The sequence below is a fragment of the Pelodiscus sinensis genome, chromosome 2 (genome assembly GCF_049634645.1).
Source record: "Pelodiscus sinensis isolate JC-2024 chromosome 2, ASM4963464v1, whole genome shotgun sequence".
Taxonomy (NCBI): Eukaryota; Metazoa; Chordata; order Testudines; family Trionychidae; genus Pelodiscus; species Pelodiscus sinensis.
Window position 1 is genome coordinate 57,843,571 of NC_134712.1, and position 11,961 is coordinate 57,855,531.

At 44.8% G+C, this 11,961-nt stretch overlaps 1 protein-coding gene across 6 annotated transcripts in view; it reads right to left on the bottom strand.

Annotated features, from left to right (window-relative positions):
* CSPP1 (centrosome and spindle pole associated protein 1) overlaps positions 1–11,883 on the bottom strand; it is a 174,670-nt gene extending 162,787 nt beyond the window's left edge. For 2 of the 6 annotated variants that reach the window (XM_075920580.1, XM_075920579.1), the window contains exons 1-3: positions 11,795–11,883; positions 8,773–9,043; positions 202–313 (exon numbers count right to left, since the gene is read on the bottom strand). In XM_075920580.1, the coding sequence (XP_075776695.1) occupies positions 202–303 (102 nt within the window). In that variant the 5' untranslated portion in view covers positions 304–313; positions 8,773–9,043; positions 11,795–11,883. Of the gene's footprint in view, positions 1–201; positions 314–8,696; positions 8,720–8,772; positions 9,044–11,794 lie in introns of those variants that run through there. The other 4 variants (XM_075920582.1, XM_075920581.1, XM_075920578.1 and 1 more) reach the window with 3 other exon arrangements.
* Positions 11,884–11,961: the final 78 nt, after the last annotated feature.

Below are 11,961 nucleotides of genomic sequence, written 5' to 3' on the forward strand. Positions count from 1 at the left end.
GGTAGGAAAGGGCAAGTTTGATCTGACAAAAATCACTATAAGAACAGATGCAGAAAGAAATTAGAAATTGTTTTACAACAGGTAACTCAGTCATAAAATACCCTTATAAAAAAGAAACTCTTACGTGCAAACTAGCAGGAGACAAGCCAAGATTTCAACAATAAAACTGTTTGAATTAGATAAATAATGTAGTAATCTTACCCTTATCTCCATGTAGGGAGGATCATTTTCAAGTTCTGCTTTGTCTTGTGCCAGTTTGGTCTTTTGATCTTCAATAAACTGGTCTAAATCATTTGTCATCATTTCTTTAATTCTAGGAAAGATACATATAATTCAACAAATATGGTTCCTATTCAGTATCAGTTTAAGTGATGATAAATTTCTGCTATCAATAGCCTTAATTAAAGTTTGACACAGTAATTCACTGACTAATCTGCCTAAGAGGTGCAAACTTTTTAATAGATTATTAAATTAAAATACACCCTTATCCTTAGCGATATCTGACCTAAACTTTTGCAACCTTTATATTTCTCTTTAGAGAGAAATTAAAAGATTCCAAAAGACAAACACAATAATTTTCCAAATACAAATTATTTTATTCTCTTAATATTTTTAACAAAATAATTCAGTCCAGTAAGAGAATACAGAGCAGCTCCTAAATATGAGATTTTCAACTGCTCGAATCTCTGAAAAGATTAGTTAGCACCAGTTAAATTAGCAATTTAAATTGGGAATGAGATCAGAGGAATGCTATGTCCTCCAACATTTTCCATCTATAGACAGAGGAGAGAAAAATAGCAACAGGATTACTAGTCAATATGATACAAAAGGGCAGGGAATGAGGCCCATTATAGAGCTTATAGTTGATCTGATGTGTTGTAATTGTATTGTGTTCCGATAATTGATTATTTTATGAGTAATGAAATTCCAGTTCACTACTGCTGCTTTAAATCTCAATCCTGCAAACACTTACAAACACTATTAACTTCAAGTGCATGCATAAATGTTTGCAGGTTTGGGACCTTAATACATTCAATAAGCGAAGTGTTAATTTTTTAAAAGATTGTTACTAGTTTCACAAAAGTAGCTATATAACTTAGTACCCTTTGAACCCTTAGTCCCAAGAAAGTCAGTTGAACAACTTGAATGAGTGTTTGTGGGATTTGATCTCAAGTGAGGCCTATTAATTCCCTTTTTTCATACTTTGCTTTTATTTAGATATCATAAAATAAGTTTTGTAGATCAAGACACAGCTGCCAATTACATCTCCTCCTCTCCCCCCTCACCAGTGTCTGTCTTGTCTGGTTAGTTATAAGCTCTTCAGAGAAGGGACCTTCTCTTACTTCATGCTGGTACAATGTCTAATACATGGCAGCCCTGATCTCAGGTGGATCTTCTACGCAGGGATGCTGGAACATTTATTAAAGTGGTAGTGCACACAGATGTTGAACCAGGCAGTAAAATATAATGGAAACCACTTCAAGCCAGGGGGTGCACAAGCACCTCCACACACTAATTCCAGCACCTATGCCTTTAGCTCGGGGTGGGTAAACTACAGCCCGCAGGCTGCTCCATACTGTTGGACATTTTAATATGGGCCTTGAGCTCCCTCTAGGGAGCAGAGTTGGGAGCTTGCCTTGCTCTGCTCTGCACATGCAGCAGCTCCACACAGCTCCCAGAAGCGGGAGCAGCCAGGAGGCTCTGCATCCTACCCCTGCCCCAGTTGGTGGCTCCACAGCTCCCACTGGTGGGGAACCACAGCTAATGGGAGTTGCAGGAGCAGTGGCTGCAGATGGGCTAGTGTGCAGAGCTGTGTGGCCCCACCTCACCTTGGAAGCCGGAGAGGGGATGGGGCTGCTGCTTCCAGGAGCCACTGCAGGTAAGCACTGCCCAGATTCTGCACTCAAGGCCCCCCTCTGCACCTAATTCACATTCCAGCCCTTATCCCACTCCCACCCTCCAAACCCCTCTATCCCAGTTCAGCACACCCTCCTGTACCCCAAATTCCTCATCCCAACTCCCCCAGAGTCTGCATCCCCAGCCAGAGACCTCCCCATGTGCCCCAATCCCCTAGCCTAGCCGAGAGCCCCCTCCCACCCTCCAAAACCCTCAGTCCCAGCTTGGAGAACCCTCCTGCGCCCTGAACTCCTCATTTCTGGCCCCACCTCAGAGCCTGCACACCTAGTTGGAGCTCCCACGCCCCTCCTGCACTCCAACCCCCAATTTTGTGAGCATTCATAGCCCTCTATACAGTTTCCATCATGAGATGTGGCCCTCAGATCAAAAAGTTCGCCCATCTTTCATCTAGGTACTATTATATACTAGGGATGTGATCGACTAGTCAACTATCCAATAAACAAACGCTTATCGGATAGTTGACACTAGTTGACTAGTTGCTTCCACCCCCCTTGCTGCCTCTATCAGAAAGAGGCAGCAAGAGGGTGGAAGGGGGCGGAGTGCTTCAAAGTGGCAGCGCCGCATGGAGCCCAGGACCAGCTGGGGACTCCTCCACTGACCCTGGGCTCCATGCAGTGCTGCCACTTTGAAATGCTGCGGGGAGCACGGGGCCACATGCCCCGTGCTCCCCGCAGGACTTTCGCTTTTGAAGTGTAGCAACAGTTCTGGAGCTGTTGCAACACTTCAAAGGTGGAGGCGCCCTTATCAGCTAATCAAATAGTTGATGCAAAGTGCATCAACTATTCATTTAGATGATTAATCTAAATTTAACATCCCTATTATATACAAGTTCAAATAGGTCACATTCATGACAATGAAGTTACAGGTGAGATGCATTTGGCCCAATGGTTAGAGGTTAGTAAATTCTTCAATATGATATTAAATGATATAAACTAAACATTTGATATCTAAATAAAAGGAAAATATGAAAAGCCAATAATCAGACCACACAAAGGCAAAATCCTGCTAATATTTACCCATGCAAGTAGCTGCAATGACTTTGTTGGGAATAAGAGTTGATAAGGTTAAGTCTAGAGAGAGAACAACATAAATGATACTTCACACCGAGGTGATAATTACAGCTCCAAATCCTTCAAACATTATTCTTTAATTGTAATTACTTTAGTAGCCACTGAAATCAAAGAAGCCACTTGAGTCAGTAAAATTAACCACATGGGTAAGTGCTTGAAATGTCTGGGCCTAAATATAAATTGCACAGAATTCACTTGGTAAGCTTGTTGATTATACTATACTTAGGGGAGAGAGAGAAAATGAATATACACCCTCTCCCACAGTCAACAGGGGGACGTAACACAGTAATCTGAAGGAAGGATTGGGGATGCAAGAGCACATGCTTCAAGAAAGAGATTGCCCCCCGACATCCACCATCTTCCCACTAGCAGAGACAAGAGACCAGGTTAGCTGCGTGGCTCTCTCACCCTGTCCATCCTTAGATAAAAAAAGTGAGCTGAATTCTATGGGTGGGCCTAAACAGGTCCACCCCAAAGCACTGGTGACAAAGTGGGAGCCCTTTAACCCTGCAGTGCACCCAATTAAATGCCTGGTATGTCAGAATTGGTAAAGGAGATATAGTACCCCTTCCCTGTGTTAAATAAATCAAGCTGTGACTTGCCACTTACATCCATTCCACATTCGGAACCTACAAATCAGTGGATATCCTACTTTATATCTGCGGATGCAGATATTCACAAACAATGTATCAGATGCAGATACAAGACTCTACCCATGTGTCCATCATTTTATGTGTCTGCACATCCAGACCAAAGGGCTAAGAGACTTTAAAAAAGAGCAAAGCTTAATAGGATAAGATGCAATATGGATATACAAAAACATGTTTGGAGAGAAAAATATGAAATGAGAAAGCCTCCTGCATAACAAAATCGCCATAGATATAAAATGAAGAGAATGTGCAGTGTAATATAATAGCAAATAAAGACTTAAAATTAAAGCATACTGATGCCTGATTTACAGAAAAGCCTTAGCATAAGGCAACAGCATTAAATGTATAATATTATTCTTTAATTAACATTGTAAATTATGAAATTCATAAATGAAGCAATCTTGGAAAAACCAGTTATCTTACTAGTGATATAGGACAACCAATTCCAAAAATAAAATTCCTCACCTGATTGTCCTAAATCCCTAAATCTTATTAGCTTTGCATACTGATAAAGTCAAGGGATAAAAGTAACCTACAAAGAACAACAAGGAGGAGCCCTGTGGCACCTAAAAGACTAAAATATTCATTAGGGTATAAGCTTTTGTGGGTAAAATCCACTTCAAAAAGGTGCCAAAGGACTCCTCGTTGTTTTTGCAGGTACAGTCTAACATGGCTACCCCTCTGAGACTAAAGAGAACACATATTCCTAGTCACATACATACATTCACCCTTGCGATGCTAGAGAAGGATCACTGAATCGCAAAGTTTATTTTAAATGGAAAAAGTTACTTTTTGTAGTAAATTCCCTATCATTCCACATCTGCCCATACCAACTATCTATTGTAGCATATTCACCTGCAAGAATACCAGTGCAGCACTATTCATGCACCAAAACAAGTCTCATTGGACTGTGACAATTGAATTTCTTATCTTCACTTAGACTAGCATATATAAACACAGAGACTGTTTCCAAAGAGTTTGGTTTCAAGTAACCATACCAGTAACAGTAAGATGCCAAACCTGGTTCAAAAGATTTTAAAAACTGGTAAATGGTATTTGTCAGTTCTGTAATGTTCTAATGTATGTATGAGCACACTGGGTTTTTTAAAACTTTTTAGAACAGACTAGCTGGAGTTACACGGTGTTGCTTGGGACAGCTGATATAACTGAGGTGAGGAGCCTGAGGGGAGGGAGGGGGAAGGGAGCCACATACCTGCTGCAGGCACCCTAGCCTGCCCTCTGCTTCCTTGTCTCTCCGCCGGCTTTAGTGAGTGACTGTCCCCACCACTTCCCCTGGGAAGCTGCTTCTCCCCGCACTGCCAAGTTCCTCTCATCTCTTCCCTCCCACAGTCCCTTAAAACCTTCTCCTGGATGACAGGTTATCCCTCCACCGGTCTTAGTGAGCGACTGTCCCCACCGCTTCCTCTGGAAAGCTGCTTGTCCCTGTACTGCCAAGCTCCATGCAGCCCTGGGGAGAGGCATCCGTCTCTCATCTCTTCCCTCCCACAGTACCTTAAAACCTTCTCCTGGATAAAAGGTTATCCCATGCAAAGTTTGGTTGCGGTAGCTCTTACAGCGTGCAAGTTATTAGCACACAAACATTCTCCTTTATATATTAGTATTAGATTTCTGAAAAGCATCATGAATAAATACAAAACAAAGGTAAGATATCTATTCAGATAAATTTTAACTGCACAAGTAGTCAATATGAGGAAAGCCCAAAACACCTCTTATTAAAAAATATTAATCAGATATATTAATACTGTTGACTGAGGATATCATCTTTCACATGCCAAAAGGCAAGAACAGCTAACAGAACTCAGCTGGGGAAAATATCTAGATATTCTACAGCTCACCTTTTCCCTTAACAGAGCTTTTTAAAAGTGTGTATGAATTCATAAACCCCCTGTGAACGAGTATGAGGACCAACTGCCAAATAAGTTACTGGAAAGATTTGTTATACTGGAGGAGAAAACGTGTGGAAGGAGAGGGAGAAAAGAGGGGATAATAGGAGGAAATACGGAGTTCACTTGAAATCAAATTTTTAACATTTTGAAGGCTGTTGTATATTTTGATTCAAAAATATCTGAGCTTAATAAAAATGTGAATAATTTCTTGCTATTCAATTTTGTGAGCAGCAATTGAAGAAGTCCTCTCATTTTTAATAGTTTAAAACCATACTTAGCTCCATTAACTTCAGTGGGACTCCATGTATTTTCAGAGTTCTCAAATAGAGCTTAATCTAATTACTGTAATCCACATACACTAGAGAAAAACATCTTTTCTTTGTATAATTTATGCATTTGACATTACTTTATCACCATTGTCACTGTTTTGTTGATGACACACACACATTTTTCTATATGTTTTAGGAAAGCTATTACTAGTATGAGCAGCAGCCAGAGCTAAAAATTAAGCAGGAGCAATCAGCAGGCAGATGTGCTCAGAGAGAAAAGAGGAGAGGGGAGATTGGGAGCTGAGCATATTTCATGGGGTTGTTCTCAGATCCAACCAAAATCCCCTCTAAACATATAATAAGGAAGGAGAAAAACCTGCAACAATGTTTAAAGGATTTTTTCAATATATTTCAGATTGTATTTAAAGGATACACTTATTAAAATATCATTATTTCTTTGAAGTGCCACCCAAAGGGCACAGGACCCCTCCGCCCCCGGGCTTCCCACCCTAGGACACAGGTCTCTGGCATGCTTGCTTCTCCTGTCCAGGAGCAGCTCACAGAAACAGGGCCGCAGCCCCCGATTCTCCATGACTCAGACACAGGCAGACTCCTTGCAGACCAGACCACTCGCCCCCGGGGGCAGGTGATGGGGTAGAACTTCACAGTAGTAATGCACTATGCAAGTATTATATTAATTGCTGCTATTTTCAGTTATTTGACTAAAAACCTAACTCAATATAGTTTTATTTTGCTGAAGAGCGAAACATGTTAACATCTAAAAAGAAATTTGCATAAGTGTGATACCTAATGATAATTAAGGAGACAACTAGTGGAGTGCAATTTAAAGATATATAAAGCATGAGATGCAGCAGAGAATGAGAAAATGATCAAGAAGAGAAACACTCCAGCTGATTTTTCCTGTTAACAGCTAAGGCCCCAAATCTGAGTATGACTTTATTCCCTTGAGTAATCCCACTAATTTCTATAGGACTACACATTAAAAATTAAGTATATGAACACATCTATGCAGGACTGGTGCCTAAACAAGATCCCCTGTATTAAGATGTTGAGAAGGCACCTACATACACACTGTTTATTTTATTATGTAAATGAGAGTCTCTCCAACTAAGGATGTTAAAATGTGGTTACTTTCCTAATCAAGTAGTCGATAGATTTTTTTATTAATTACTCAATAAGGGTAGGCAGTTACAGCCCTTAGTCTGGCTCACACCAAGCCCCAGCATAACCTCCCCTACTGCCGCTCTGCATTGTAAGGGACAGGAGAGCCGGCGCACAAAGACACTGGCTCAGTCCCTGATCCCGTGGGTCTCTCGTCACTCAGCATAAATCCCCAGCCGCTCTGAATTGTAAGGGACAGGAGAGCCACAGGGGAGCTGGGCCAGGGACTGAGCCAGCGTTCTCGAGCACCAGCTCCCCTGCCCCTTACAATACAGAACAGCAGTGGGGGAGGTTATGCTAACTGATGAGAGACCCATGGGACCAAGGATTGAGCCAGAATCTTTGCATGCCAGCTGCCCAGTCCCTTAATATTGCAGAGCCACGAGGGGGGGGGGGGGAGAATGCAACTAGTCAACAGTGCTAACCGATAAGCATCCCTTTCTCTCCCTCTTCCAATTCTGGGTCACAGATTTATAAAGAAGAAAACTGAACAGCAAAATCCAAGCTGATGTGTATTTTTATTTATGTATACTATACTACCATTAGTACTGCAGAAAGAGTGTTAATACACCAAGAGAACACACAGAACCACAATTCCCATCAATTCTACGTAATATCCCCAGGAGGATGAGTTAGGGAAAAAACAGATGCATTAAAAGAAAACATGTTTATCAGTTTGATGCCACCTTTTGTCATTGCATTTACAAATTATACAGCCACAAGGCTGTTATATTAAAAAGTTATTTTAAATGTTTCAGCAACGTATTCTGGATTTTTCCAAACTGCTAGCATTTGCTTCCCTTCTATCCCTTTGAACAATCATAAGAATAGCCTTTCTTGTTGTAGCTCTTCTCATCAGTAACATGCTTCCTGGATCTTTTCCCTCCAGTTCGCCACTTCTTTTCACATCTTATCTGAAAAACATGCTTTCCTCTTTTGCTTATATTCCTCTTAATTTCCCTCTCCCCCTCCGGTACAATAAAGCTCTGTAAAGCAGTTCAGTACAGCTTATATGAAAGACGCTACGAAAATAAATATGCATTACACAGATGCATGACAGTGTCTTATGAGAGGAAAGAAAAATAAAAATGCCTGGTTATTAAGACAAGCCAATGAGATACAAACTGCGAAAAACCGATAGCGCATTAGAGCGACCAGGGACACGCCGCCGCCGGGCACCGGGGGGCAGCAGCAACAGCAGCGCGGGGGGGGGGTAGGGTTACAAGGCGCTGCCCCGCGCAGAGAGAGGGGGAAAGAGACACCAGAGCGGGCCCGAGTCAGGCCACGTTCCTCGCACACAGCGCGGCGGCCTCGGGCTCTGCCTCTTTAAGACGCTACTCAGCGTTGTTAGGCAACCAGGCTACAACAAAAACTGCTGCGGCTCCAGCCTGGGCCTAGCGCGCCCCCCTCCTCGGCCTCCTCCCTGCCTCGCGAGGCCTTTCGTTCCCCGGAGGGGCGCAGACACCCCCGCGCTTTCCCCCGGCCGCCACCGGAGGGGCACAGGTCCCCCCGCCCCGCAGCGAGGCCCTGGGGTGCTCGCTTCTCCCATCCCGGGGCGGCTCACAGCGAGGGGGCCGCAGCCCCCGACTCCCCGTCCGCGCCTCAGACACAGGCAGGAGACCAGAGCGGCCGCCCCAGGGGGCAGGTGACGGGGCAGAATTGCGTCCCGCGCTCCCGGGAGGGGGGCTCCCTGCGCCCCACCCCTTAGCCTCAGCAGCCGCCGTTGAGTTCCCCGGTCCCGTTGTCACGGCTGCAGCCAGCCCGCGGCGTCACTCACCGGTTCACCGTCGGGTTTGCAGGCGGCAGCTTCAGCTCCAGCTCCCGCCCTCGTCCTCTCACTTTACCGCCTCCCCCGGAGACTTGCCGCCAGACCTCCGCGGCTGCAAACAGCGCCCCCTGCTGCGCGGGAGCCGGGACCGGACTCCCGGTGTGGATGTGCGGGGATGTCTCTCGTTTCGTACCCGATGCCTGCCAGGGAGCCACTCCCGGCACGCGAGATCCTCATGCACAATTCTCCTCCCACCCGGTACACAGGTGACCATCTGGACCTAAACAAATACCACACAGAGGACATACCGTAGAACCAGACAAGGATACTGCACGGTCACGAATACCTCCATGTAGTGGACCCCATTCTCTCCCTCCCAAAAGTGACACTGTACCCAACCATCACATACAGAGGGCCATCTTCCTCCTACCCCTCTCCCACACACAAATCCTAGGACGTGGAGGGCTGTGTTTGCAGTTTGATTTTTTTTAAAGCAGGAGTGTAAACCAAGAATGAGAACTTTGCCACTATTTTATTGTCAATTGGCCTCTCTGCTTCTACTCTTCTTGCTAAGTATCAGAGGGTTATATATGGTTGTGACTACTTTCTTCCACTATTTGATCTGAGGAAGTGGGTCTGGCCCATGAAAGCTCATCATCTAATAAACCATCTTGTTAGTCTTTAAAGTGCTACATTGTCCTGCATTTTGCTTCAACTACCCAAGACTAACACAGCTACATTTCTATCAGTAGGGTTAGCTGTGTTAGTCTGAATCTGCAAGAGTCCTGTGGGACCTTATAGAATAACAGATTTATTGGAGCATAAGCTTTTGTGGGCAAAGACCTACTTCGTCAGATGCATTGTAAGGGACAGGGGAGCAGGACCAGGGACTGAGCCAGCATCTTTGCGCACCAGCTCCCCTGTCCCTTACAATACAGAGCAGTAGTCGGGGAAGTGGGTCTTTGCCCACAAAAGTTTATGCTCCAATAAATCTGTCAGTCTATAAGGTGCCAAAGGACTTCTCATCACTTTTACTCTTTATGCTGAATCTACTTCCCCTGCAAATAGTGTTTCCATATGACATCAAGAATGGAGACCTTCCCAGCTCTCTCATTTCTTCCCTTCTTATAGCCCATTACAAGGGCCCAAAAATTCATTAAATGTGAGACAAAGGAATAAGTGTAATATGAAGCATAACTTTAAATTTGTTAATATAAACATTCCATATATATATATAATGACCCTGTAGCAATCAGTAGAGCTCTGCAGGGGCACAGACCTCTCACACTGATGCAGAATCAATAATAGGGCCTTGTGTAGGGCCAGACATTTGCATTTTCATCATGTCCCATTTTCCTAACTTGGGTTTTCCATGAGCAGAACCATGTGCAGGGATTCCACTACATGATTAAGATCTAGCTGTGCATGACACTTTACAGTACGGGTGGGCAACAGTTTTTTTGCCAGGGGTCGCCTGGCCCTGGGCCGCTCCGGAAGGGGCGGGGCCAGGATGGTTTCCAGGCTTCCCCACCCATACTCCATGATTAATCTAGGGGTGGAGGAGCCCCTTTGTTCCTCCTTCCCACTAAGCACCCATGCCCAATGGTAGATGGAGACTTCCCATGTCCCCCACCCTCAGGCCAATCAGGGTCTGGGAGCCAGGGCCACAGTATGACTTTTGTGGGCCCTAGGCACTTTTGCCTTCATGGGCCCCTTCCTCCATAAAAAAAAAAAAATATTAAAAAGTATTTTGATATAACTTTAAATACTTAAACATTTTTTTTCTGTTTTAGGCAAAATGTAATAGATTTTCGTGGGCCCTAAAAGTTTCATTTTTTTCTGATGTGAGAAAAATATTAAAACATTTTCTTTGACCCTAAAAGTTCATTTTTGTCTTCTGATTTTAAAAGAAATTAAAACATTTTCATGGGCCCCTAAAAGTATCATGGGCCCTAGGCACTGTGCCTAATGGATAAACACTTATAAGTGCTGCGTGCTTTTTGCAGGGCAGGGATAAGGCAGAGGAAACTTTGCGGGTTCCTCCTGCTGCCAGGCCAATCAGGCGGTGGGGGTGGGGGTGGAGGTGGGGGAGCATGCAAATTCTCCTCCCGTCGGTGGTGACTTTGTGTGCTTCCCCCCACACACAGAAGCTCTCTTGCCCACCCTTGCTTTACAGACATAGTCATTACCAGGGTTTGCTGAACAGCGGTGAGCCCTGCTCGCCAGCTGCGTTGTCCCCCCAAACCCGCAGATCACCCAAACCCAATTCTTCCGGGTTACAATCTACTCACCCATGTCGAGTAGATTGTATTATTTGTCAAGCCCTGATCATTACTAGGCATATTAAAATGCATTTATTTTTGTAAACGTGTGGCAGCTGGTGCTTTTAAGCCAGCTCCCCACACATGCTGGCTTCTGTCTCCTTCTTCCTTCCCCCTTTCCCCTCCCCCCCCTCCACTGCTGCCTCTGTATTAGCGAGGAGGGAAAGGTGGCTCCTTGGGAACTGGCATGCCTGGAGAGTAAGCTTAAAAACCAGCTCCCCACTGCACACCAGCTCCCAACTCCCAGTCTCCAGTTCCATCCTACATTTTGAACCCCTCATTTCTGCCCCTCCCCAGAACCCACACCCCCAGTCCAAAATCTGTGCCACATCCTACACCCCAGCCCACTGCTTCAGCCCAGAACTCCCTTCCATATGCCTAATCCCTTGGCTCCACCCCACACACTAGAGTTCCCTCTTGCACCCCAAACACTTCATCCCTGGTCCCACCCTAGAGCCCACATCCCCTCCTACACTTCAATCACTGGGCCAGCCTTGTGAAAAAGAGTGAATGAGGGTGAAGAAAGCAAGCAACAGAGAAAGGAGGGATGCAGAGAGCAAGGGCAGGGCCTTGGAAAAGGAGTAGGGGGTAGAGTAAGGCTATTCCGTTTTGCAGAAAATCAGCAATCCTAACCAAGATGGCTAGGACAGACTTTTTAAAAATGAAGTTGAGCTTCTCGTGTCCTCCCATTTCAGGAGCTGAAGATTTACCTAAGAAACCAAACATCAGGAGACCCAGGATTACATTGTGAGAACTAGCAACGCTTGACCATCTGTTCATTTCCACACTGCGACATCCCTAAGTTGTTGCGTGCGCAACTACTGAGATCACCTGCACAGCTAGCTGAGCGTGGTCTGTGTTACGCATGTGCGTTGCT